A 27,485-nucleotide genomic window follows, 5' to 3' on the forward strand; every position below is an offset into this window, starting at 1 on the left:
CAAAAAATGAAAAAAAAAAACAGTAGAACACCCGAGTAAAAAGATCCTCCCCATTTCTCAAATGGTCGGAACAAAAAGCCGATCGAAGTCCAGTCGCAAATCCGAATAAGCTTACACAGAAATTTTTTTTTCACAGTTACATAGCTATGTTTACTCTGGTCAAATTCGTGGAAATACCTTCAGCTACAGAGATGAAAAATCTACAGAAATGTTCATGAAAAATGACAAACTCGACTGAGAGAAAATAGCGAAGCTGAAGCTTAACAATGAATTTCAGTTAAGCTCAACTCAGTCAGTTTTCTAATTAACAAAACTCGGATGACCCAACGACGAATTAGTTTCAAATAAAAAATTAACATTTGAAAACGCGTGCTCTGCTTCACTAAACAGCGCGTACTTACGATGCAAGTGGTTTTGTGCACACGAGCCAGTGCCTAGCCTTTCGTCTCAAGTTATGCAAGTAGGACGGCGTACTAACATTCTCTAGTAATTGATGTTTCTGCGATAAGCAGAGATATATGAAAGGCTAGGATAGAATCTATGAAAGGCTGGGATCTATGAAAGGCTATCAGGCCTGTCAAAGCATAGTCCGTTTGTTTTATATCCCCATATTCCAGAGAAATTTTGTTTACCAAAGCTCTTTTTTGCGACTCAAGACCGTTTCTTTGCGTCAAGCATATTTACGTGGTATCACTATTGCAGCCGAAATTGGTCAAACTAAGGTAAACCTGAAGCTAGAAGTAAAAAGAGAGCTAGTCCTCACATACTATCATTGTTATGGCAGGGAATCGTTCTGGTTAAATACAGTTCAATTGTCGCATTTTAAGACGAGACACAAGAGTCTTGTCGTAGGGGGTTGAGAAATTATACGATAAGCAAATTAGACGGAGGTACTTAAAAGGAAATTAGACGATTTTGCAAAACCGCAATTGTGCGAAAATAGACGAAAGTGATAGATATTAAAATTGTTTGCAGACAAATTTCCTGAGATAATAAAATTGTTTGCAGACAACAGTTAAATTTCGGTGGCCAAAAGCTTTACAAGTTAATCATGTATAATTCATTCAATTCAAAACTCTCCTGTAATATTCGGATTTGACATTTTATGTTAATTCAAACTAATTGTTTTGATAGGTATTGACATTTTATGTTAGTTTTGTATTTGTGAAACTTGAATCTTAAGAAAAAAACTATGTTGGCCCTTTCCTTTTCATAGCTTTTTCGTCTAAAAAGCCAGATCTGTAAAAAAATAAATTTCGTCTAATTTCGGTTTTGTAGTATCCGTCTAATTTGCTTATCGTCTAATTTCTGAAATTTGAAATTCAAAAATAGCTTCGTAGAGAAGCGAAGTTGCATTTTGAAAAATGCGAAAACCTTTCAAATGCAAAAAACTAAAATGCGTGAGCTCTGAAAAAAATTTGTGCTGCCACTTCGTAGGATACGAGTTTACCAATATCACGAGACATGTCTGCTCTCACTTTCAAAAATGCTATGGTTGGCTAATACCACAAAAATACTTGAAAATTACTAAAAAATCAGTCAAGAAACACAACCACCAGCATTAAATCAGATTTTAGTATCATTTATAGACCGAAAAGTAAGCCTACAAAAATTAAGTAGCCACCTACTGATCCAAAAACAAAAATCCATCATAAATTTGCATGAACCGGAACCATTATTACCGAAAATAAAAGAACTAATTATTTAAAAAACAAATTGATACATTGACGAAGTAAAAGGACGGCTGTCAGTTATAGTAATAAAAAAAATTTCAATCAGAAAAAACTACAGCAGACTAAAGAAAATCGGACACCTCAATTTTTACAGAACAAAAATTTCATACATACTGAAAAAAACTTCAAAAGCAACTGAGAAAATGCCTGGAAACTGAGGTTCAATACTGAAGCAATTTCAATTGCTTGCATATTTGCAAGAAATTGAATTAAATTACCCTCGTGTAAAAATTAACCAAGCTCCAGGGTTTGCTACCAATTCGCAGGCGAAAGCTAAATAAAATATAATCCAATGAAAACATCCTTTGGAAATCCTTTGGGAATTCAAAGTTGCTAATTGCAAGTCCAGAACCTATTTTAAAAAATTAGCCTATCAAAAATTTTAACTCAAAAATTATACGCCCAGAAGTGAGTTCTTAGTACAAATAAATCATGAGTTAATTCCAACACTGTAAAAATATTATACAATATCAATTCCATCGACCACAGTTAAATTTTTCTGAACTTAGGCAAAAAAATTACACGCAAAAGTTATCCATGAATACTACATTTGAATAGCAACTAGAGCAATTGAACATTCACATGTAGAGGCAAAAAAGCAACCCCCGAAAGTACCCTGACAGCCCCAACAACACGTCATGTTTTGAAAACTACAAGGATTTGAGCAGTCAAATTTCGAGGCAATGTTTGTAATATTTGAGAGTACCCTGACAGCATCCAACTACAGGGTCGGGAGTTTCAAAGTTTGTGAAAATTTTAAATTCAAGTTTTCTGACTTTTAAACATCACAAAAGCTGTCGTATTTGGTAGGCTAAATGGTTTTGGGTGTTCAGGTTTGGCGTTCAAACTTGCAACCCATGGAGAACCCTGACATCATCCCACTTTTGAGCTGCTAATTTCAAACTTGGTAAAATAAAAACATGAATTAAAACTGGAAAATTGAAAAAAAACTTTCAGCATTGCAATATACTATATAGCATTGCAATATACGATATAGGAAAAATTCTTTCTTTAAAAATGAAAAAAGACGCTAAGGAATTTAAAAAAATGGCGAGAGAAAGAAGCCCGCATTTAAACTATTAATAGATGGAAAATAGATTTTGTGATTTTTTTCAAATCCAAGTTTTCTGGATATTTTTGAAAAATCATAAAAAACGTCAAATCTCGGTAGGTATAAGAAAAATTCAGCAGTCATATTTGGAGATAAGATTTGCAAATAGCTAGAGTACCCTGACAACGTCTGATTATATGGAAGGAAATTTCAAATTTTGAAATTTTCTAATCTAATTCTATCAAAAAAAGTCATTCAAAAACGTCATATCTCGGAAACTGAAAGCATCTGAGCAGTCACATTTGTAGGCAAGACCTCAGAGTACGCTAGCAGCATCCAACTACAGTGTTCGGATTTTCGTTGCTTGTGAAATTTTTAAATTCAAGTTTTTTTTTGAAAACTTTGAAAACATCACCGAATTCGACGTATTCTCGTAAATATAAAAATCTCAAGTATGCAAGTTTGTAGTCCAATTCGTAACCCCTGGGGGAGACCAGATAGGATCTGGGCTCCCCTATTTGCGCTGCTAATTTAAAACTTGGTAAATTAAACACGATTTCAAAATTGGAAAATCTAAACAAGGTCTCAACATTGCAATATACGACATAGCTTAAACGTGTAGCTTTCGTTGAACAAGCAAGAAATACGTTGAAATAACTTAAACATAGTAAGATAGTGAAGCATTTAAATACATAATTTTGTAATACAAATCAGACCAAAAAAATTTATAGATTTTTCTAAGCAAGCTATTCAAGCTAAGACACTTTAATATTTCAAGTTGTTTCATGAAACAAATCGGATGGCGAAAACTTCCAGTTTTTCAATTGAAGCAAATCATTTGAAACAAATCATAGAGACTTCAATTTTTTCTAGAGCAAACTAATTATTTTATGCAACAAAGAAATATTTCGCGACACATTGAGTTATTTCATGAAGCAAAAAAATTAAATTTAAAAAATTTTAAGTAATTTCATGAAGCAAATCGTATCGCGAAATATTGAAAGTTTAGTTTTGAAGCACTTCAAGCCATCAAGTAAGTTGTTTCATAGACCGAATTGTTTCACGAAAAGTTTTGTCATCAAACTGAACAAGCTACGAAACTTTGAAATTAGTTTATGTAATCAAGCTAAGAAAATTGGAGGCTATTTAAATTGTTTTATGAACAAATCGGTTCTCGAAAAGTTTTCTTGAGCAAGCTACACAAGCAATGAAACTTTTAAGTATTGTAAGTTATTTCATAGACTAAATATGTTCAGAAAAATTTTTTTCTAAGCAAGCTATTGCAGCTGAAACTTAAATTTTTTCAAAGAGCGAATGGTTTTGCAAACAGATTACGTTTTTCGAAGCAAGCAGTTCAAGCTATGAAACTCAGAAATTTTTAAGTAGTTTCATAGACCGAATTGGTTTGCGAAAAGTTAGTTTTTCTTATGCAAACTATTCAAACAAAAAAATTCGGTTTTGAAAGACCGAATCTCCCCGGGAAAAGTTTTAAGTTTTTTTGAGCAAGCTACCTAAAAAATGAAAATTTGAAAAGTTTCAAATTATTTCACAGACCGATTTGGTTCGCGAGAAAATTAATTTTTTCTGACCAAGCTTTGCAAGCTCTGAAATTTGAGTAGTATTTCAAAATATTGCATAGCGAGAATCGTGCTGCAAACTGATTACGTTTATCTATGCAAGCTATAAACCTTTGAAACTTTTTAATACATTTCGAAGCTCGAATCGTTTTACCAAAAAATTAAATTTTTCTCAGCAAACTATTTAAGCTTTGGAACTTTCAGTTCTATGAAAGTTCTGCAAGTTCTTTTCTTTCTTGAATAGTTTGCTGAGAAAACCTAACATTTTTTGCAAATCTATTATTTCTAAGAAAAACATGAAATAATTGAAGGTTTCAAAGCTTGAATAAGTTGCTTGGAAAATTTTAAATTTTTGGTGAAACGATTTGCCTTATGGCCTTATGAAATGTCCTGAAATAATTTTAAGTGTTGTTGCATAAAAAATGTAATCTGTTTGCAAAACAATTATCGCTATGAAATAGCTTGGAATACTTCAATTTTTAGAGCTTGTACAGCTTGCTTAGAAACAATTTTAACTTCTCGCGAAGCGATTCAAAAAAAAATTTGAGCGTTTGTAAGCGACCTATCCAAGTTTTGAAAGATTTCAAGTTATTTCATAGCGCAAATAGTTGAAGTTTTACTAAGCAAGCTATTCAAGCTACGAAACTTTGAAATATTTCAAGTTGTTTCATAGACCCAATCGCCGAAATGTTTCGTCTTTCCTCATCAAGCTGAAATTTTAAAGTACATCAAGTTTTTTCAAAAAACGAATCAGTTCGTTAAAACTTACATGTTTCTAAGCAAGCTATTCAAGCTCTGAAATTCAAAATAATTCAAGTTATTTCATAGCACGAATCGTTTTGCCAAAAAATTAGGTTTTTTCTAAGCAAGCTATTGAAGCTTTCAAACCTTTAAATATTCAAGATTTTTCTTTGAAATGATTGGTTCGCAAAAAATTTCAAGTTATGAAACTTTGAATTTTTTCAAGTCATTTCACAGCGCAAATCGTTTTGCTAACAACTTACTGTTTTCTAAGCAAGCTATTCAAATATGAAACTTTGAGAAATTTGAAGTTAATTCATAGACCGAAACATTTCAAGTTAATTCATAGACTGACACGCTTTTCAAAATTTTTGCTCTTTTCTAGGCAAGCTATTCAAGCTACGAAAAATTGAGATATTTCAAGCCCATTCATAGAACTTTGCAAAAAGTTCAAGTGTTTCTAAGCAAGCTATTCAAGCAAAGACACTTTAATATTTCAAGTTGTTTCATGAAACAAATCGGAAGGCAAAAACTTCCAGTTTTTCAATTGAAACAAATCATGGAGACTTCAAATTTTTCTTGAGCAAACTATTTATTTTATGCAACAAGGAAATATTTCGCGACACATTGAGTTATTTCATGAAGCAAAAAAATTAAATTAGAAATATTTCAAGTAATTTCATGAAGCAACTCGTATCGCGAAAATTGAATGTTTAGTTTTGAAGCACTTCGAGCCATCAAGTAAGTTGTTTCATAGACCAATTTGTTTCACGAAAAGTTTTGTCAACAAACTAAACAGGCTATGGAACTAAGAAATTAGTTTATGTTATCAAGCTAAGAAAATTTGAGGCTATTTAATTTACTTTATGACCAAATCGGTTCTCGAAAAGTTTTCTTGAGCAAGCTACTCAAGCAATGAAACTTTTAAGTATTTTAAGTTATTTCATAGACTAAATATATTCAGAAAAAATTTTTCTAAGCAAACTATTGCAGCTGAAACTTAAAAATTAAAATTTTCAAAGAGCGAATGGTTTTGCAACAGATTACGTTTTTCGAAGCAAGCAATTCAAGCTATGGAACTCAGAAATATTTAAGTAGTTTCATAGACCGAATTGGTTTGCGAAAAGTTAGTTTTTCTTTTACAAGCTATTCAAACTAAAAAAAAATCGGTTTTGAAAGACCGAATCTCCCCCGGGAAAAGTTTTAAGTTTTTTTAAGCAAGCTATTAAAAAATGAAACTTTGAAAAGTTTCAAATTATTTCATAGACCGATTCGGTTCGCAAAAGTTTAATTTTTTTCTGACCAAGCTTTGCAAGCTCTGAAATTTGAGTAGTATTTCAAGTTATTGCATAGCGAGAATCGTGCTGCAAACTGATTACGTTTTTCTATCCAAGCTATAAAACTTTGAAAATTTTAATACTTTTCAAAGCGCGAATCGTTTTACCAAAAAATTAAATTTTTCTCAGCAAACTATTTAAGCTTTGGAACTTTCAGTTCTATGAAAGTTCTGCAAGTTCTTTTCTTTCTTGAATAGTTTGCTGAGAAAAACCAACAGTTTTTGCAAATCTATTATTTCTAAGAAAAACATGAAATAATTGAAGGTTTCAAAGCTTGAATAGGTTGATTGGAAAAATTTAATTTTAAATTTTTGGTGAAACGATTTGCCTTATGAAATGTCCTGAAATATTTGAAAGTTTTGTTGCATAAAAAATGTAATCTGTTTGCAAAACAATTATCGCTATGAAATAGCTTGAAATACTTCAATTTTTAGAGCTTGCACAGCTTGCTTAGAAAAAATATTAACTTCTCGCGAAGCGATTCAAAAAAAATTTGCGCGTTTGTAAGCGACCTATCCAAATTTTGAAAGATTTCAAATTATTTCATAGCGCGAATGGTTGACGTTTTACTTAGCAAGCTATTCAAGCTACGAAACTTTGAAATATTTCAAGTTGTTTCATAGACCCAATCGCCGAAATGTTTCGTCTTTCCTCATCAAGCTTATATTTTAAAGTAGATCAAGTTTTTTCAAAAAACGAATCAGTTCGTTAAAACTTACATGTTTCTAAGCAAGCTATTCAAGCTCTGAAATTCGAAATATTTCAAGTTAATTCATAGCACGAATCGTTTTGCCAAAAAATTAGGTTTTTTCTAAGCAAGCTATTCAAGCTTTCAAACCTTTAAATATTTCAAGATTTTTCTTTGAAATGATTGGTTCGCAAAAAAATTTCAAGTTATGAAATTTTGAAACTTTTTAAGTCATTCCACAGCGCGAATCGTTTTGCTAACAACTTACTGTTTCTAAGCAAGCTATTCAATTATGAAACTTTGAAAAATTTGAAGTTAAATCATAGACCGAAACATTTCAAGTTAATTCATAGACTGACACGCTTTTCAAAACTTTCGTTCTTTTCTAGGCAAGCTATTCAAGCAACAAAAAATTGAGATATTTCAAGCCTATTCATAGAACTTTGCAAAAAATTCAAGTGTTTCTAAGTAAGCTATTCAAGCTAAAGACACTTTAATATTTCAAGTTGTTTCATGAAACCAATCGGATGGCGAAAATTTCCAGTTTTTCAATTGAAGCAAATCATTTGAAACAAATCATAGAGACTTCAATTTTTTCTTGAGCAAACTATTTATTTTGTGCAACAAAGAAATATTTCGCGACACATTGAGTTATTTCATGAAGCAAAAAAATTAAATTTGAAAAATTTCAAGTAATTTCATGAGGCAACTCGTATCGCAAAAAATTAAAAGTTTAGTTTTGAAGCACTTCGAGCCATCAAGTAAGTTGTTTCATAGACCAATTTGTTTCAAGAAAAGTTTTGTCAACAAACTAAACAGGCTATGAAACTAAGAAATTAGTTTATGTAATCAAGCTAAGAAAATATGAGGCTATTTAATTTGTTTTATGACCAAATCCGTTCTCGAAAAGTTTTCTTGAGCAAGCTGTTGCAGCTGAAACTTTAAAATTAAATTTTTTCAAAGAGCGAATGATTTTGCAAACAGATTACGTTTTTCGAAGCAAGCAATTCAAGCTATGAAACTCAGAAACTTTTAAGTAGTTTCATAGACCGAATTGGTTTGCGAAAAGTTAGTTTTTTTATGCAAGCTATTCAAACTAAAAAAAATTCGGTTTTGAAAGACCGAATCTCCCCCGGAAAAAGTTTTAAGTTTTTTTAAGCAAGCTATTAAAAAAATGAAAATTTGAAAAGTTTCAAATTATTTCACAGACCGATTCGGTTCGCGAGAAAATAAATTTTTTCTAACCAAGCTTTGCAAGCTCTGAAATTTGAGTAGTATTTCAAAATATTGCATAGCGAGAATTGTGCCGCAAACTGATTACGTTTATCTATGCAAGCTATAAAACTTTGATATTTTTTAATACATTTCGAAGCGCGAATCGTTTTACCAAAAACTAAATTTTTCTAAGCAAACTATTTAAGCTTTGGAACTTTTAATATTTCATGTTTTTTCTTAGAAATAATCGATCTGCGAAAAATGTTAGGTGAATTTTGGAGTTCTATGAAAGTTCTGCAAAATCTTTTTTTTCTTGAATAGTTTGCTGAGAAAACCTAACATTTTTTGCAAATCTATTTTTTCTAAAAAAAAATTATGAAACAATTGAATGTTTCAAAGCTTGAATAGGTTGCTTGGAAAACTTTGAATTTTTGGTGAAACGATTTGCCTTATAAAATTTCCTGAAATATTTTAAAGTTTTGTTGCATAAAAAAATGTAATCTGTTTGCAAAACAATAATCGCTATGAAATAACTTGAAATACTTCAAATTTAAGAGCTTGTACAGCTTGCTTAGAAAAAATTTAAACTTCTCGCGAAGAAATTCAAAAAAAAATTTAAGCGTTTGTAAGCGACCTATCCAAGTTTTGAAAGATTTCAAGTTATTTTAATAGCGCGAATAGTTGACGTTTTACTAAGCAAGCTATTCAAGCTACGAAAATTTGAAATATTTCAAGTTGTTTCGTAGCGCGAATAGTTTAGCAAACAGATAACATTTTTCTATGCAAGCTAGAAAACTTTGAAATGTTTCAAAACATTTCATAGCGCGAATCGTTTTGATAAAAAATTAAGTTTTTTCTAAGCAAGCTATTCAAGCTTTCAAAACTTTAAATATTTCAAGATTTTTCTTTGAAATAATTGGTTCGCAAAAAATTTCAAGTCATTTCACAGCGCCAATCGTTTTGCTAACAACTTACGGTTTTCTAAGCAAGCTATTCAATTATGAAACTTTGAAAAATTTGTTCATAGACCGAAACATTTCAAGTTAATTCATAGACTGACACGCTTTTCAAAACTTTTGTTCTTTTCTAGGCAAGCTATTCAAGCTACGAAAAATTGAGATATTTCAAGCCTATTCATAGAACTTTGCAAAAAGTTCAAGTGTTTCTAAGCAAGTTATTCAAGCTATGAAAGTTTGAAATCTTTCAAGTTACTTCATAGCGCGAATCGGTTTGCCAAAGGTTGGTTTTTTTAAGCATGACGGTTCCTGTTTTCATTTGATTCATTTCAAACTGATATGATTCTGGAAAGGCAAAATTTGGGACAGGTACCGTCTAGTCCTGGAGCTCAATCGACTAATCTTGTTTAAGAAGTTTTGGACTTTTTTCAAAAAGCATTTTAGAACATTCCAGCTCAAGAATGTTTGAAAAATCCGAAGCGTCTGAGTTTGACTGAAAATTTCTAGAACAATCTAAATTCAGATAATTTTCATAAACAATGAGCTCAATGATAGCTCTACACCAATGCGCCTTATGGCAACAAAAACGTGACATTATTTTTTCTGTCATTCATTTAAAATAGAAGATTGATTCAGAAGTACAAAGCGCTACTTCAGACTGATCAATACTCAATTAACATTAACACGAAATATTTGGCTGACTAAACGACTGAGCATCTGTGAATTTTGTACCTGGAACAAACCCCACCTTGGTAATGAGGGGGAATTGTTAACAAAATCCAACTTTTTAACACAGAAGCGAATACAGACGCGATACACAGGAAGCATAGCATTGCAAGTTGGCGAATAGAAAATGAGACGAATACCACTTATTAGAAAAATAACAGAAGCGAAGCGAAGCTTCGTATCATTTGCGATACAGCGCAAGCGCAGCATGCAAGCTACTAAAAACCGCTCCAACTAAGCCGCTCAATTGGGTAGAAGCCCATTCAGCCAAAACTTTGAAAAATGCCATAAAAATTGATGTCAAAAAATTTTTTTTGAGCACTTAAGATTAATGTTGAGCAATAATCTTTGAAAATTTGCAGCACAAATTAACAATTTTTTCAAAACAATCAATCATTTTTTGAGCTCGACGCGACAAATAAATGTAACTAAGCTAATAAAACTTAAATTGAAAAAATTTAGGGCGAGTGAAGCTTTTCAGCAAACAAACAAAACAAAAAGGAAAATCATGTGAAATATACGTCAAGGCAATTTATTTTACAAATTAAAGGAGTAAATAAAGAGCACTTGCATACACGATGAAAATAATTGATAGCAAAAGAAAATTCCCCAATTTGCCAAATAAGCAGACAAAACATAAGCAGACCAACGAATAACCGACAACCGGAAAAAAACTTACTGAACACATACTGAAAATTAAGTCTGGTGGGGACTCAAACCCCAGACCTTCGGGTTTAAACGCAACCGCGTTGCCTCGAGGCCCTATAAAATCTAGAGGAACGAAGTATTTTTAAGAGGTCCCAATGGTTTTGAATTTACGGATTGGAAAACTTCGTGCCAGTGTCTTTTCTATTTCATAAATATTATCGGAAATTTGTAGAAACAAGATAAATGGTAAATAAGCCGACGGAAAGCTGAAATTCAACCGAAATATTTGAGCAAAGCAAAAATGATAACAAAACTATGTACTGTCCATAAAGTACATATAGAGTCATATATGTACTGAAGTCAAGGTGATATATACATTTCGGAAACTAAACCGAGACTTAGTCGACACCAATAAAGCCGAAAAACCATCAGCCAAAAAATGAGAACATCGAAACTCTACAATTATACATGCAACTAGATCTAACAAAATGTATAGAGATAGGTTTGAAAAAAACGGCCGGAAAAATTATGCAGAATAGCAACAGAAGAAAACTTACCAAGCAGAAACAATGCCGAAAATATCTGAGCAGAAACCCTTCAAATTAAAAAAAAATTTGAAACTAATAAAAAATCCTTAATTCCCCCTTTCCCTCAGAACACACACGCGCACACAGAAAACTTTTGGCTCATCAAGCCGCGCAGAAAGAGGCCGAGAAGGCGATAAAAATAGGCCAAAACCCAGTAAGCCGAAGAAAAAAAAATGAAATCCGAAAAAAGTTTAGAACACTTTAAGTAACAAAAAAATTTAAGTTCAACTCACCCTCAAAACAAACACACACGCCAACAGAAAACTTTTCGCTTCTCAAACAGCGCATTATGAGGCCACTATGGCGATAATAAACAGGGCGAAACATATTAAACCGAAAAAAAAACAACAAAAACAAAGTCCAAAAAAAGTTTCAAAGAATTTTGAAACTAATAAACAATTTTGAGTTCCCCTCTTACTCACAACACACACAGGAACACAAAAAACTTTTTGCAAAGCAAAAGGCTCAAAATGAGGCAACTAAAGTGATGTCAAATAGGTCCAAAACCTATCAAGCCGAAAAAAGGACAAACAAAAATCCGAAAAAAAAATTTCAAAAAAAGTTTGAAACAAATGAAAAAATTTAAATTTACCATTCACTCAAAACACACACAAGCATAAAAAAAACATTTTTCTAGTCAAACTGCCCAATAAGAGGCCAAAAGCCCATACAACGTAGAAAAAAAATAAAGCCGAAAAAAGGACAAAAAATACTAAACTTTTTTAACAAATCGAGTTGCAAAATATAATTATTACTTTCAACAGAAAGGAAGAGGATTTGATTTGTAACGAGGACAAAAAGTGCCTAAAGTTATTTACAGAAAATCCTAGTACCCGATTGTATTACCTTTGCTTAGGTAAAGACATCCATTTTTGGCTGGCGGACCCTAAATTTTTTCTTAATTCGCCGTCGGCGCCAATATATACTAAATTTGACGGGGAAGCCCGCGCCGAAAAAACGCGATTTCAAGGTCAAAATTTTCCAAAAAGTTCCTAAAAAGCCTTTTTTGGCCTATTTTTGTCAAAATTTAGCCTGCGGTGCAAAAAATTTGGTCAAAATAGGGTCTTTATAGTAAATTGTAACAGCTCGGAAACTCAACTTGTTCAAAGTGAAAAAAGGCCGATAAAATTCCGAAAACTTTTTGAAAATCCGCCCCCATGGAGAAAATGCTAGATCCACCCCTGCCCTAACGCCTGGTGAAACAAATAAAAGCATTACAATCTATTTTTGCTCTTCAAACGACGAATAAGAAGTCTTGTTCCTAATTACACGACACTTGCTCTCGATAGCGAAATTACAGTTCGTTTGACTAAGGGTAATTGACCTTCAATTATTGCAAAAACAGCCACACTGCATCTCTATCACATGGTTTGAGGGCCTTATAATGTTTGCTTATGCAAAAAAAAATAAGATTTCAAGTTCCAATATCAACAGGAAAAAACTGTATCTTGTGACTTGAACAAGCCCTAATCATCCAGGGCTCATTTCTGTAGAGAAAAAATTAGTGTTTTTATTCTCTTTCATGACGATGGTCTTTTATTGGTTTTCATAATTCACTTATAGCAGATTTTCAACGTGCTTCTTATTTAACCGAAGGTACTCAACAAAACCTAAATAGCGGAGGGCCGAGAAAATTAATTACAGGGGATGTAGGACACTTTTTGAACAAAAGTGGCTTGATAATTGCGGGGGGGGGGGGGGGGGTCAATTATCACAGGAGTCCGCAAACTTGAATCAATTCTGAAATCCTTGAATCAATTCTGAAATCCTTGAATCGATTCTGATCAACATAATCGCAAATTAGAGCCAAAAATGATCTTGAACTGAGAAATTGGCTTTAAAATAATTTCGTTACGTAATTCAGGCGACAATTGGAATATTTTACAATTACTAAAAATTTTGGGTGAAAATTTTACAGAGCCGAAGCAGAGCTTTGCACCACTTGTGATACAAAAATGAATAACTAGCATTACTTGCAAATGAAGCGACAAACCAAAAAATAAAAAATTCAAACTCAAAAAAACTAAGCATTGCAAAAAAAATTCCGAAATCTTGGAAGTGAACAACCTGCACCTTTACAAATACAAGCGAAGCCAAGCTCCGCTTGACTTGCAAAACAACACATAGACAGCCCGACAGAAACGGAGATAAAAACTGTACAATCAAATATCGAAAAAATTGATTAACCAAAAACTTTCCTACATTTGTCTAAGTTTGTCATGAATAAAAATTCCTTTGAAAGAAAATATGCCAAAAAGTAAAACACAAAAATGTGGAATCAGCATCGAAATAACTTACTAAGCCGACAATTAATGAGCAGACACACTTTGTGCCGAAAAACAATTGTTTTTATTGGAAAAATTCAACACTCAAATATTTTCAAGCCCTCCACCAAAATGTTTTGATAAAAACCTTTATATTTATCAAACGACTCAAAAAGAGGCCCCTAAACCGATATATAACAAGTCGAAACCTATTAAGCCGAAAAACAAAAAAAAATAATTTCAACAAACCGAGTGGTTAAGATGAAACAAATTTAAAAAGTGCGGAGGGGATAGTAAGAGTTGTGTTTCTTTTGAAACGACCCAAAAATAGGTCACTAAGCCAATAAAAAAATCATCCGAAAAAATTTAGGCCGAAGAAAATGTTTGAGCGAAACAAAAAAGGGAAGTCAAGGTAAGTAAAGATACAAATTGCAGGAGAAAATCAAAAACTAAGAGCAACCTTTAAAATGCGCACAGCAAAAAAAGACGATTCCAAGATTTGTCATCCAAGCCGACAAAAGGTCAACAGACAAATTATTTGACGACAATTTTATTTGAAACAGAATATTTCCCACTTGAACAAAAAACAGGTCCTGGTCAGACTCGAACCCAGAACCTTTGACATCCCAGGCGGATTCGTTATCTCCAGAGTAAGTGCGATAACGCTACAAGTTTGAATAATTATGAAACAAGGTACCACTGGAGTCCCGAAGTCCCCTCGAGATGAGTCTTGTGAACAAAGTTATTTACGGGTAAAAAGTCTAGTACCCCGATTGCAATACGGTTGCTTATCGCAAGGATAATGATATAAAAATTCCGGTGAAGTCCATTCAGAGCCCACCCAAACTTGGAGGTAAAAAAATCTCGTGTGGGTGGGGTCTATGAGGAAGTCGACTTGTATTGGGGGGTCTACAAAATTAAGCAGTCCAGAAAACTTGTTTCATTTATAATTTAAAAAGAAGCTTATCCGATCAGAATAAATTTATCAGCATTAACTGAACACAAAAATCTAGTCAAAGTAATCTCACAACATTCTGCCATCCAAACATATATTTTACAACTTTAATAGCCAATGATAGTCTTGGCGCCGTCTTGAACAAGATGTTCCACTCTGTTGATATCTCCCTGCCAATCCACCAATTTTTTACTCATAGTCGCTAGTTGGTCACGACTCAAAACTCTCGGACTAACCCAGGTCACGTGAACAATCTCATCCACCTGGTCGATACAACCTCTGATTAACCCCAACGAAAGTGCCTTCATAACAAGAAGCTCAACGTCATCGAACTTGATCTTAATAGCACTCGCGATTTCTTCGAATTTGAGATTGCGGTTATTTGCTGGCATCTTAAACGCCATTTCCATCAAGCACAGAAGTGAGACTTTCTGTCTCAACGCCATTTCAGCAGCAACCAAATCTGGTATGGTCGACCAGTAGCTTTTCAGACTCTCATACTTAGCAATATCGCCAGAATTAAAGGCAAAAAGGAGCTCATTCACCCACTCTTGTTCAGTTCCCGAAAGCGCATTGAGAATTTCGTGGGCCAGTAGTTCGCCAAAATTGTAAACACCTTCGCCTAAGATTGCAGCTAGCCCTAAACAGACTGCTTTTGTGTGACGCTCACTCTCAGTCAAGTCTTTATTCACATCAATACATCCGAGATACCTCAGCGCCTCGCGATAGTACAATGCATGGTTAGCCTGCATTTGGTAGTATCGACTGCTCAGCTCGTAGAACTTTTTGTGCACAGGTCCTACTCCATCTAAAGCGTCAAATTTATCTTGAAGTTCCTCGATCATTTTCTTCGCTTCTTGCTGCTGATCCAAAGTCAATTTTAGATCCGCAATTGCTACGTCGCAAAGAAGCAAAGCCGATTCTGCGTGTTTCACATTTGGCAGGGTTTTCATTTGCTCAACATATGCTAGAATTTGGCTCAAATCTGATTCTTGCTTGAGCACTCGTAGACTTATATTAACCAATGAAAATGGGTTAATTCTGGTATGGATATCGCGCAGTAAGCTATCTTTTAAGGTCAACAAACTCGTTCCCTCGTTGAATTCTGGCTTATGAACAAAATTTTCGAGCTCCTTGGTGAGAGGGTGCCAGAGCTTCTTGTTATAAAGGTCAATCATTTCATTGATTTGAGCCTCCAATGAAGGATATTGCGGCTTAAGCTGGTTCAAAACTTCGGCTGCCATTTCAGACTAAAAAAAAGCAAATGAGTTGAGCTTATTTCACGTTACTCCAAGCACTTCGCACCACTTCCCTTAAAAATATATTCGATGAGAACTTTTCAAAAACGATCAAGTTTCTTATGAATAACATAACGGCGTTTCCAACTCACTATCGAATCATAAAAACTAGCAAGCACTTCTATAGTAATGAATCAGCTCGCAAAAAATAGATGCTGTTTTTATCAAGCCATAAACTTCGAAATCTGAAGCTGAGCCAGATCGTAAATCGGTTTGAAAACTTCCACGTTTCATAGAACAAATCAGTTCACGAAAAAATGAACTTATTAGGAGCAAGCTACTCAAGCTACGAAACTTTAAGGCCTTCAAGTTAATTTCGTGCAGCGAATCGGAATGCGAAAAACTGAAGTTTTTCTAAGCAAGCTGTTCAAGCAATTAAGCTTCAATATTCCAAGTAATTTTATGAAGCCAATCGATTAACAAGAAGTTTTAGTTTTTCTATTGAAAGGATCACGCGATGAATTTTGAAGTTAATTCAATTTGTTTCCTGGACCAAATCGTTTTATGAGTTCACGTTTTTTTGAGCAAACTATTCTAGTTATGTAACTTTGTAACAAATGAAGTTATTTAATGAAGCAAATCTGAAGGCGAAAAAAAGCATTTCTAATATTGAAGCCATTCGAACGATGATGGCTTGAATATTTCATGTTGTTTCTTAGACTGAATCGTTTAGCAAAAAGTTGAAGTTTTCCTATCAAGCTTTTCAATCAATGAACCTTTGAAATACTTCAAATTATTTCATAGCGGATACCAGTTTGCTAAAAGTTGGTTTTTGTATGCATGGAGGTTGCTCTTTTTAATTAATTAGCTCTAGATTGAAATGAATCATTTAACGCAACAATTTGGAGAAAAAAGTGGGCAGGTACTGCCTAGCCTTGAAGTTATATCGAGTTCATTTCGTTTAAAGAGTTTTGAACTTTTTTAGAAAGAATTCTAGAACATTCCAGTACTTAGAATGATTGAAAACTTTTACTTAAGCATTGAGCTCGATAGCTGCTCTGAATGATTCTTAATTAAGTTCTGATCTCAGTCTTTTCAAATGCTGTGCTCGGTAAGAAAAGTTGAAACGCTGCGTCCATAGTGCATTGAGACTTTCATTTAATAAGATTTGCACCTAAGAACGAATGAGTGTCAGCTTATGCGATAGGCGATTTTCGCCTTGCAAAATTTTTACCAAAAAAATACAGCTCACGGCTTGTACCAACAAAGCTAATTAAATTCATTTAAAGCAGAAAACTAAACACTATCAACACATCATTTAGTTTTTATAATTAAGTGCAAATGGTTAACTCTACCAGCAGAAGCTCAAAACCATGCATATCAACTTGGGGGAAAATGAGAGTAGTTTTAAGGGGTACCCTTTCGGAACTATCTTCGAGAGCCTCCAAGACAAGGCCGAGGGGAAATGCATCAACTGTGTTAACTTATTACAAACCGAGTGTCAAAGCACATGTTATCAAAAGTTGTTAAGGTGCCCAAAAAGTGGCACCAATATTTGCGACTTAGGTTGGAAAAAAGTTCGTAGTAATACAATTTGCTTCGCAAGTGTAAAAACTGAATCAACAGGTACTTTCAATATTTCAATGGAAAATCTAACGAGAAAATTCACTTTCGATTCAATACTGTTATTCGTAATTCACATCGTTTTCGAAATCGACATCTACATGTGATAGCGACATTTCCATCAACGAAAGGTAATTTATTTTTCAAACTATTCATTTCAACCCTGACAGTCTGCCTATGGTTTAATTAGCGGCTCTTTTCCAGTTCCCCCCTTTCAAATTCAATTTTGAAAAGCTTATTAAACGTTGCCATAAAGCAATGAAATTTGGTATGGTGAAAAAACTGACTTGTTCTTCATACTTCACATCGTAACATCACGCATTTAGCCATAATTCAAGCTATGTAACTTATAAATTTCTAAAAACTTGGTTGATCGAATCAGTTAGCATAAAAAAATTTCTTTGCAAGCTTCTTCAGGTAAAAAGTTCAAAATAATTCAAGTTACTTTGTATCCCGAATCAGTTTGCGAAAAGTTTAAAAAATTTTCTAAGCAAGCTTGTGAAGCTATGAATTTTCGAGCTATTTCAAATTAATTCATAGACTGATGGGTTCAAAGGCTGAAAGTTGAAGTTTTTCTAATCAAGCTTTTAAAGCTATGAAACTTTGATTTATTTCAAGTTATTTCATAAACCGAATCAGTTTGGGAAAAGCTTTAAACTTTTCGACGCAAGCTAATCAAGCTATAAAACTTTGAAGTATTTCAAGCTGTTTTGTTGTGCAAATGGGTTTACGAAAAGTTTTTCTTAGCAACCTTAGAGAGCTATGAAACTTTCAACAATTTCAAGTTATTTTATAGACTGAATCGGTTATAGAAAAGTTGAAATTTTTGTAAGCAAGCTTTTAAAGCTATGAAATTAGGAAATATTTCAGGTTGTTTCATTGACCGAATCATTTATCTAAGCGAGCTATTTAAGCTCTGAAAACTTCTAATATTTAAAGTTATTTTGCAAAAAGCTTGCTCACAAAATGTTTGCAAAAGCTTTGCTTTAAAAAGTTACGTTATTTGCAAAACGATTCGATCTATGAGATAACTTGAAATATTTCAACGTTTTTCTGAGCACACGATTGATGCGATGAAACTTCTGAATTTTTCAATTTAATTCAAAGGAGAAATCGGTTTGCGAAAAAGTTTTTCTGAGCAAGCTATTGAGGCAATGAAATTTTGAATTATCTCAAGTTTTCACAGAGCAAATCGATTAGCGAAAAGTTTGTTTTTGTACGAAAGCTATGCAAGCGATGAAACTTTGAAATTTTTTTAAAAAAATTCATAGTGCAAATCGGTTTGCAAACAGCTGGTTTTTCTAGCAAGGAGGTAGCTGTTTTTAGTTGGCTCGTATCAGAGCCAATCAATCTAAGAACGCAAATTTCGGAAAAAATGGACAAGCACTGTCTAGCCTTGAAAATGAATTGAGTTCATCTTGTCTACAGAATTGAAATTTTGTCAAAAACGATTCTAGAATATGCCAGACTTAAGAAAATTTGAAAGTTCTAGAACAATTTTGGCCTTCTCTTAAAGGTTGAGCCTTAAGAATTTTTTAAAGGTTGCATTCGACACAGCTAAAACATTGCGTTCAAATAAACATTGCGTCCATAGCGCATTCGGAGTTACATTTAATATATAAAATTAATTTGAGACACTCAGCACAGGCGAAAGAACCATTTACGATACTCCGATACAACAAGTATAAAAAATCAACGTGATATTCAAGAAGCAGCAAAGAGGAGTTCGAGTAATGTACCTATTGAAGAAGGAAATGGAAACGAAAAAGAATCATAATGTTTTTTCATGTTTTAAATTTACTTAAGTTTTACACATAGATCCTGGTGGGTTTGGTTTCGAGTATTCAAAAATTTGGTGTTGGAGTTTCATCGATGTCAAAACTGAAGCCGGAAATTTTAGGAAACAGTATCTGGTACATAGGCGGACAGAAATAAAGCCGAAAGCCAATAAGCCGAAAAACCATCAAAAACTTTTGACAAAATTGCATATACGGCCCACATACGATCCACGATTGCTATGTAAGAAAAGTAAGCAAGGTGGTATTCTTAATTCGGAATCGAAACCGATGGAGGTTAAGTCGACAATCTTGAAGACGAAAAATCATAAGAAAAAATATCGAGATTTTCTGAACCAGTATTTCTCGAGAGCGCGACAGATTTTTAGAAACAGCTTTTCAATTTAAAGACGACCACATAAAAACTGTGGAAGGTCCGCTTCACACTAGCCCACCTTAATCAGAGAATATAGAACCTACTGTAGGCACGCACGTATGGAGGTGTCAAATTAGAAAATCAAACAGAAAATCGGGTCATTCAAACTGAGATATCCAACTTAAAACCGACAAAACAGTTTTCATTTTTTGGGAATTCATTTATCGGTTTGACACATAGAAAAAATACCGTGCATACAACGTGTTTATGGAAACCAACAACGAATGCATACCAAGGAGAGCCGATTACTGTACAAGAAGCAGAGAATGTTTTTTTAATTAGTGTAGCTTTTTTGCGTGGTGTGATGAAAATATCAGACATTAAACTGGAATTTAGGCATACTCGACAGTCATAGTAATATATGCATACCGGACAACAATTTTTTTTAAAAAATGACAAAAACAAAAAAAATCAAAAACTAAATTCTTTTCTTTCAATTTCAATTTTTTTAAGAAGCTATTTACAAGCAGCTTTTTAAGAAGCTGTTTAAGAAGCTATTTACAATTTATAACAAATTACTAGCGATACAAAAATATACTCCAATGATCGCACGCCAAAACTTTGAGGAAACAAATCGAAAAAAAATCCAGATTTCAAGAGAAACGATCTATTCCATCTAGTTTTTAGGAAAATCATTTGAAAAGTTCAAGTCGAGACGAGCAATTGATATCAACAAAAAATCCAGAGAACTTTTGAAACTAACTTTTGAATTCTGCGCAAAAAGAAAATATACTAATGAGCTCCTAAGATAGAAGGGAACGCGTGCTTTTTAAGAAAGGTTCAAGATATGGTAACAAAGCCGGCAAAAACTAATCAGACACACGATAAATCTTCGGCGTCATCGAACTACGGACCCTTAAACACCCAAGGATCGACTTCACTTTGGGACAAGTTAGTTTAATAAAGTTTTAGGATGAGTTTATAAAAGATTCAATGATTCTGTAAGAATGGTTTGCCGTAAAAACAGACAAGCGTGAAAATATTAAAAAAACTTATGAGCATTCCCAAGCTCAATAAAAGTATACAAACTGATCGACAAATCATTATACAGCGATTATTTACTGAAGAAGTCAAACGCTTATTGAATATTGGCGCCTATATTTTCCAAGGTTTTACCTGCTTATTGTTGGGCTAATTTCTTTTAGAAAATCTAGTAAATAATTTTAAACCGCAAAAAATTTTTATCTTGTTTTGGTTCCGACTTTCGAAGAAGGCAGCGGAATACTCATAAGAGATCATTCCAAAGGTGAATTGAGACACGTCAATTTATCAAAAAAATGAGTTAGTCGATGCGAAATATATCACCTTATATTTCACATTGGGTATGAGGGAAGATCTTTAAAAAAAACATTTTTTGAAGTTTTTTTTCTATGTTTTAGAAAACTTGGTCACACCTTTTCAATAAAAAAATCACTTCAGAAATGCCTGAGGATAGTCAGAACATTCAGGCCTTCATCCTGATATGAGAAAACTTATTATTTTCCAGGTAACGTTTTCTGATTGCATATTTGGCTGCTCAATTTTCAAAAAAAAATTATGCGCCAATTTCGTTTTTATTAAATCCTTGGAGTCATTAAGTTTTATTAATGTGTGAGCTAATCATTCGTAAAACAAAGAGAAGGAAGATTTAATTTTCTCTTTATTATACAGTTCAATTCGTCGCCATTGTCATCATTATACAGTAATCATGAGATCAGCTTGCTACTATAATACTCAAATAGATTGTTGACAGAAACAGATTTCGGCAGATGAGGCGCTTGGTTACAAATCAAGTCGGCCGCACAAAACTATCTCGGCAATCGAAGTCGTTTCACTTTTTACATGGGAGCGTAAAATAACATTATATAAACTTCAAGTGCATTTCAAGAAAAGCAACATAAAACCTATTCGGTTCAAAATAACGATTCTCTAATAGTCTCCAAGTAAGTGACCATCAAAGTAACCATACAATACAGCATGTATGCCGTTTTTGAGTTATTGGCTAAAGTTAAGACAACACTAAACTAGACAGTCTATTAGACTAACCAGTGGAGAAAATAAGATTTCCTAGAAACAAATTGCATTACAATATTTTTCCTCATATCATACCAACTAACCAGAAACGTCAAAAATCACTGACTTTCGATTATGCAGTTTGTTTCTAGGGGTTTCATTGAACAAACAAATAGGATCCAAATTTAAAACAAAATTATCAACAGGTGTAGCTAGATAATATTGCATCTGCAAATGAATGATAGAAATAAAATCAAAGCAATGTTTCTGCTCTTTTAAATTTGCTATTTCCGTTATATGAATAGATGAAGATCTGATGATATTCAAATGATAACCAATCATGAACTTAGATATCAATGTTTAACGGAAAAAAACAAAGAGGGCTTCTTTAAGTTATTTTCTAAAACAGTGATTGGAAATATTATTTAGCCTTGGATGGTTGTTGGAATACAGCAGTTATGATGACAACGGAATTTCTGAAGGTGATCTTATCAATTTGGCTCACTCCGCAGCAGTGTGAACTAAAGGTGACCGCATCTGACCTGAGCTAGATCACCTTAATTCAGTCCTCGCGTGCGGCGTTGGTGCAGTCGCGTGCGAAGTGACCCTTCACGCTGCAAGTGTAGCAGACGATATTCGCTGCTATGTCAGAGGCTGACATGGGGCAGTCTCTTGCAAGGTGTCCTGGTTCCTGGCATCTAAACGAAAACAACTGATTTCCACTGCTTACACGTATGGGAAGATGCTCTTGAAAACAAAGCCAATTTAAGACACGATTGATAGAAAATCATGACAACTATTAGGAAAACATAGCCAACAGACAAATGGAAAGGAGTCAATAAACGCAAGAAAACAGAAAAAGAAATACTGGTTGTTTGAAAAAACTTCAACTGTTGCTTTTCAAAGAAAAAAATGACCTTAGAGCTCTTCGAATTTTTTATTCCGCTGGGAAATCTGAAAATTAAAATCCACTTCCGGAACTAGGTGTCGGTCACGTTTTTAGTGAACTTTACACTTTTTCTGTTCGACAGTTTGCCTTCCCTTCAACGAAAAAAAAAATGAATAGAAAGTTAAGAGGCGAAGCAGAGCTTCGCGCCAGTTACGATACAAAACTGAATGACTATCACTAGTTGCAGATAAACCGACAAATCGAAATACACAAAACTTTAAAAAAAATGTGTTCAAAAAATATAAAAACTCAAAAAACGAAATATTGGAAATGAATGACCCGGATCTTTAGAAGTTTCACAAACCGAGGCTAGGCGAAGCTTCGCACTACTTGTGATATAACACATACATAGCATGACCAATAAATCGACGGGAATGAAAGCCGCAAAAAAAAACCCAACATTTTTTTGAGAAAGACTAAAATTGATCTACCAAAAAATTTCCAACATTTGTCTTGAATACCTTTAAAGAAAAGCAGTAAAAGAAATGAATGCTAAATCAGCATCGAAATAAAACTTAAAAAGCGATAAAATAGCCGACAAGTCTTGAGCAGACACACGTAGCGCCGACAACAAATTGGTTTTATTAGTTTTTATTGCTCCTTAAACTACTCAAAAAGAGGCCTCTAAGCCGAAACGTTGAAGCCGAAGAAAGAGAACAAAGAGTAAATAAGAAAAAAATGACTGATATCGGATTTTGTAAATTTACAATCAACATATAAAACAAATTTTAACGGGCATTGGAATAGAACGGGCATTGGAAATGCAGTTATGCTCAAAAATTGTCTGTTCGTCGAAGAAAAGATCGTCTCACCAATTTCAGCCATCTTGTGAACAAACTTTTACCAGAAAAAAGTCCAGTACCCGGTTGCAATACCCTTGCTCATCGCAAAGGCTGCAATACCCTTGCTCATCGCAAAGGTTATTATACCCTTGCTCATCAAAAGTCAAACCACGAAATATCAAATTTGAAGGTGAACAAAAAAGACAAACAAAAAATCATAAAGACCTATGCAGGAGTATTCACTACGTTCATGACTCTTAATTATGAGACAAATTTCGAGTGATATTAAAATTTCCTGTTGTTACCGATTATCGAAAAATTCAACTGAGCGAAGATCCGACCCGCTGGGCTGGAACATAAAAACCTGTAATCAGCTATAATTACGCAGTTTGGTCATGTTGTAATTGCTCTAAAGCAAAAAGTAGAAAAGCTCAATGTCTTAAAACGTCACTTTCGAGATATAAAATTAACTACACATTCATTGCTAAGCAGATAACCTAACCACAACTTCACTTTTCCCTCGTAATCAAAATGCAACAGCACAACAGCAGTGAAACATGTTCATCATCATTGAAAATTCCAATTTAAGATTTGCATGGTGTGCTCTTGAACGATTTGATTCAATACTTTTCCCTCGTAATCAAAATGCAACAGCACAACAGCAGTAAAACATGTTCATCATCATTGAAAATTCCAATTTAAGATTTGCATGGTGTGCTCTTGAACGATTTGATTAAAAAATAATTGAATAATTCGTAAAGTTAAAGGCCCTTTTGGATAACATTTGGTGTTTGAAGATTAATTGAACAATTGGAACTTACTTTCTGCACTGAGGTACCGCTCCTCGGCTGCGGGTCAAGGTGCAATCTCTCGCCAAATGGTCTGGCGATCCGCACTCATAGCACGTCTTGTTATCCGAGTAGTATCCACCGCCCGAATCTCCGGCAGCATCACACTCCCTCGCAAAGTGTCCCTCCCCGTTGCATCGGTAACATCGCGTGGCACCTCCGCCACTTCGGAATCCTCCTCGGCCTCCGGCGCTGTACTCCTCGTCTTCTCCATTCTCCTTGTCCGGACAGTTACGAGCCAGGTGGTCTTGATTTCCGCAGACGTAGCAGCCAGTTTTTTTGGGTTCCGGACACTCGCGAGCGATGTGGTTGGCAAACTTTCCACAGTTATAGCATTTCTCGCCCTCTGTAGAAAACAATCAAAAATTATTAAACAAACCAAGAATACTGCAAACCTCAGGTGCATGATTATCAGACGCCCCGATTCGGAAAAAAGTAAAACAGACTACACAGAATTTATGAAAACAATCTTCTTGCAAATTACAACAAAAAGAGTGAAATAGTTCATTTTCATCTTAGATAACTGAGATAAAAAAAGTTTTACTGCTAAATTCCCTTGAGAAATTTTCAAAACTCACTTTTCCCATCCCTTCTCTCACGATAATTAAGTAAACCCCTGTCTGATAATTGATTTGGAGATAATAACTCAGACACCCTGATATTAACCACCCGGTTAAGCAGCAGTGAGTAAGCCCTAAATGAATTAAATCTTTGAACGCATTACTTGGCTCACTAGTTGCCGCTGATATAAAATCACCTTGGCTCTGACATGCAGCTGCAATATGGCCGCCTCGGCCACATCGGAAGCAGTTTCGATTCGAGAACCCACCGCCGCCGCTGCCGCCGCCTCCTCCTCCTCGGCCCCCACGGGTGAAACTCGCTCCGCCACCTCGCCCTCCTCCTCTGGCACCGCTGCCACTGCTTCTGCCTCCTCCAGTACTGCACTCCCTTGCAAAGTGTCCCGACTCGCCACAATTATAACAAGCTCGGTCACCCATATTTAAATTATCAATTTAGCTTCGATTGAACTGATTGAAGAATGGCGGTTTTTGAACTGTTTAGAGTATCTTCACTGTTGTTAGTATTTGTAAGTTGCACGGTGTCAATTGCAAACTTCACTTCTCTTCTCTTTCTCTTAACTTTACGTCTCACGCTACAAACCACAACTTATCTGAAAAAATATCAATAATCATCATCTCACATCTCTGATACGGCTTAAAATTAATCTAATCGTCTGAAACACCGTTTATCTGTTAACTTCATTTTTCTTCGAAGATGTAACAAAAGCATTTTAAAAATATTCTTTTTAAATCTAAAACATTGGTTTAACTATCATGAATAATTTTGTTCCATCGCAGTAGAGTCCGATTGATTTCCCATGTAAATTTCTTCCAGTGCTGGACCAGACTCAAAGGCAAAATCGGACTCGCGGAACACACTCGAAAACATTTTCAACTTCTTTGTTTCCTCACTTTCTCCTTCACTCTGTCCAAAAAGATATCCGTTCGCTTTATCAATTTGTTTCACCAACTTGACCATCAAATTTTTATCACTAACGCAAAGTGGCACAAAGTTAACTAAACTGTAATCCTCAATTAGCGAACATAACGCAGAATTCAGCTTTTTATACTTGGCAAAAAATTGATCATCCGATAGCTGATCGCATATGTAACTCATGTTTAATGTTTCTAGGAAATAGTTCAAACCTATATCTGGTTTGCCATTCGTTTCGATGAGGTCCATCTTCGACAAAACATTAATATGCGGCAATGCTAACCGCATCATTGAGCTCAAACAGGTTGTACAAGCTGATATGAATTTTGCTGGGTCACTACAATAGTGACTGTCAATTAAATTCACACAAACTAATCGGAGGTCAAATTTCTGTACCAATTTTTCTACTATAATTTGAACAGAATCGTCATGAGTGTATAATTCGATTTGACCAGGAAGGTCAAAAATAATGTAAGAATCGTCCAACAATTTTTCGATTTCGGTAAAGAGCCACTCAATATTTTTCTGTAGAAAATGCATGCAGTACATAAGGGATCCATTGGGGCCCAAACTTAAATGTTGCATGGAGTCCTCGACTGTTATGAGGTTCGTGGCGTCAATGTTTGCTTCGTAGGGAGGCTGGTCATTGGCAAAATCGAGATTGATTAAAACTACATTTCGCTTCAATTTCTTAAGTACTTCCGACACAGTTGCACAATAAGTTGATTTTCCGGCTCCGGGAGGTCCAATCACAAGTTGGCCGAAAAACATTGTATCAGCTGTTGATAACTACCTTACTACAATCATGCGATCTGAAAATCGATATTTTTCTATCACCACAAACCAGCGGGAGAAAAGCAGAGTTTGATCAATAAATTTTGTTCATTGAATTTCTGTTCAACAAAATTTGGCTACTAAGATTAACCGAAATCGAACAATACGCGGGGCGCCAAATCTTTGCATCAAAATTTTGAAACTTCATTTCAGAATGGATTGCAGACAATGGTACTAAATGTTCCGACCATCAAATGTTCACGAAAAAACGTCGCGAAGACAAGGAAAAAGTTAAACCGTGGTTGGGCTAAGAATAGTTCTCCAATCAGAAAATCATAGCCCACAGACAGTTGGAAAAGAGTCAAAAAACCGCAAAACATAAAAAAATAATAATGACTTACTTTTTGAATTTTTAAGAAAAGATAAATGCCCTTAAAGCGCTTTGAATTTCTAGAACAATTTACGATTGACACTTTTTTTTGATTAAATTGACCCTTTGAGAAAACTGAGATCAATAGGAAATCTGAAAAATAAATTCCACTTTCAGAACAAGAAAGAACTCGATCACGTTTTCCGTGACCTTTACACTTTTGCTGTTCGATAGTGAAATGTGCCTTCCTGTTAACAAAGGAAATAAACTGAGCTTAAGAAGAAATCATTAGTCAAACAACGAAAAAAAACATTTGAGGCTGGACCAGAAAAAAAAACAAAAAAATCATCAGCACCTGTGCAAGAGTCTGAACTATGTTCATCAACTCTTAAAAATGATCTGAATCAACGAGTGAGATCTTAGATTTGCGACCCACTAAACATGGTTGTACTCAAAAACTGTCCCAGTGTTGAGAAAAAAGAATTGTTCGTGTTGTATTGTTCTGAAAAAGTATTGCTTCACGAAAAAACACCACGAAGCACTGCAAAAAAAATTCTGCAAGATGATCGTAGTCGGATCATAAAGTGATTGTTCCACAGATACAGACGGGCCAATTTTTTTTTGAATCACAAAGGGGCCAGCTAAAGCTATAAGCACCTGTTTGATAGTTTTAAGAATTTGTAATGATGTGGGATAAAACGTATAATTTTCAAAATTCCCCAAATT

At 34.3% G+C, this 27,485-nt stretch overlaps 4 protein-coding genes across 4 annotated transcripts in view; all 4 read right to left on the reverse strand.

The window, feature by feature from the left end:
* The window catches only part of LOC134839416 (uncharacterized), a 541,178-nt gene that overhangs the window by 384,245 nt on the left and 129,448 nt on the right, over positions 1-27,485 (reverse strand). The window lies entirely within an intron of this gene.
* Positions 14,487-15,730, reverse strand: LOC134839381 (26S proteasome non-ATPase regulatory subunit 13-like). The gene has a single exon (XM_063854911.1). The coding sequence runs from the start codon at positions 15,720-15,722 to the stop codon at positions 14,586-14,588; it is 1,137 nt and encodes a 378-aa protein (XP_063710981.1). The 5' UTR covers positions 15,723-15,730; the 3' UTR covers positions 14,487-14,585.
* Positions 21,162-25,295, reverse strand: LOC134840290 (CCHC-type zinc finger nucleic acid binding protein-like). Its single transcript, XM_063856043.1, has 3 exons — positions 24,879-25,295; positions 24,095-24,467; positions 21,162-22,240 (listed from the first exon to the last, which is right to left on the reverse strand). The coding sequence occupies exons 1-3, from the start codon at positions 25,117-25,119 to the stop codon at positions 22,105-22,107; spliced, it is 750 nt and encodes a 249-aa protein (XP_063712113.1). The 5' UTR covers positions 25,120-25,295; the 3' UTR covers positions 21,162-22,104.
* Positions 25,408-26,433, reverse strand: LOC134840097 (GPN-loop GTPase 2-like). The gene has a single exon (XM_063855788.1). The coding sequence runs from the start codon at positions 26,384-26,386 to the stop codon at positions 25,454-25,456; it is 933 nt and encodes a 310-aa protein (XP_063711858.1). The 5' UTR covers positions 26,387-26,433; the 3' UTR covers positions 25,408-25,453.

Source organism: Symsagittifera roscoffensis, chromosome 2, assembly GCF_963678635.1.
Source record: "Symsagittifera roscoffensis chromosome 2, txSymRosc1.1, whole genome shotgun sequence".
NCBI lineage: Eukaryota > Metazoa > Xenacoelomorpha > Acoela > Convolutidae > Symsagittifera > Symsagittifera roscoffensis.

Bases quoted from the DNA above. Each gene is read 5' to 3' on its own strand.
- LOC134840290 (XM_063856043.1), bottom strand. From the start codon at position 25,119: ATGGGTGACCGAGCTTGTTATAATTGTGGCGAGTCGGGACACTTTGCA. The intron at 24,468-24,878 runs GTGATTTTATAT...TGTTTTCTACAG, and splicing joins AGCTGCATGTCAGAGCCAAG to AGGGCGAGAAATGCTATAAC. The intron at 22,241-24,094 runs GTAAGTTCCAAT...GTTTTCGTTTAG, and splicing joins GCGGTACCTCAGTGCAGAAA to ATGCCAGGAACCAGGACACC.
- LOC134839381 (XM_063854911.1), bottom strand. From the start codon at position 15,722: ATGGCAGCCGAAGTTTTGAACCAGCTTAAGCCGCAATATCCTTCATTG.
- LOC134840097 (XM_063855788.1), bottom strand. From the start codon at position 26,386: ATGTTTTTCGGCCAACTTGTGATTGGACCTCCCGGAGCCGGAAAATCA.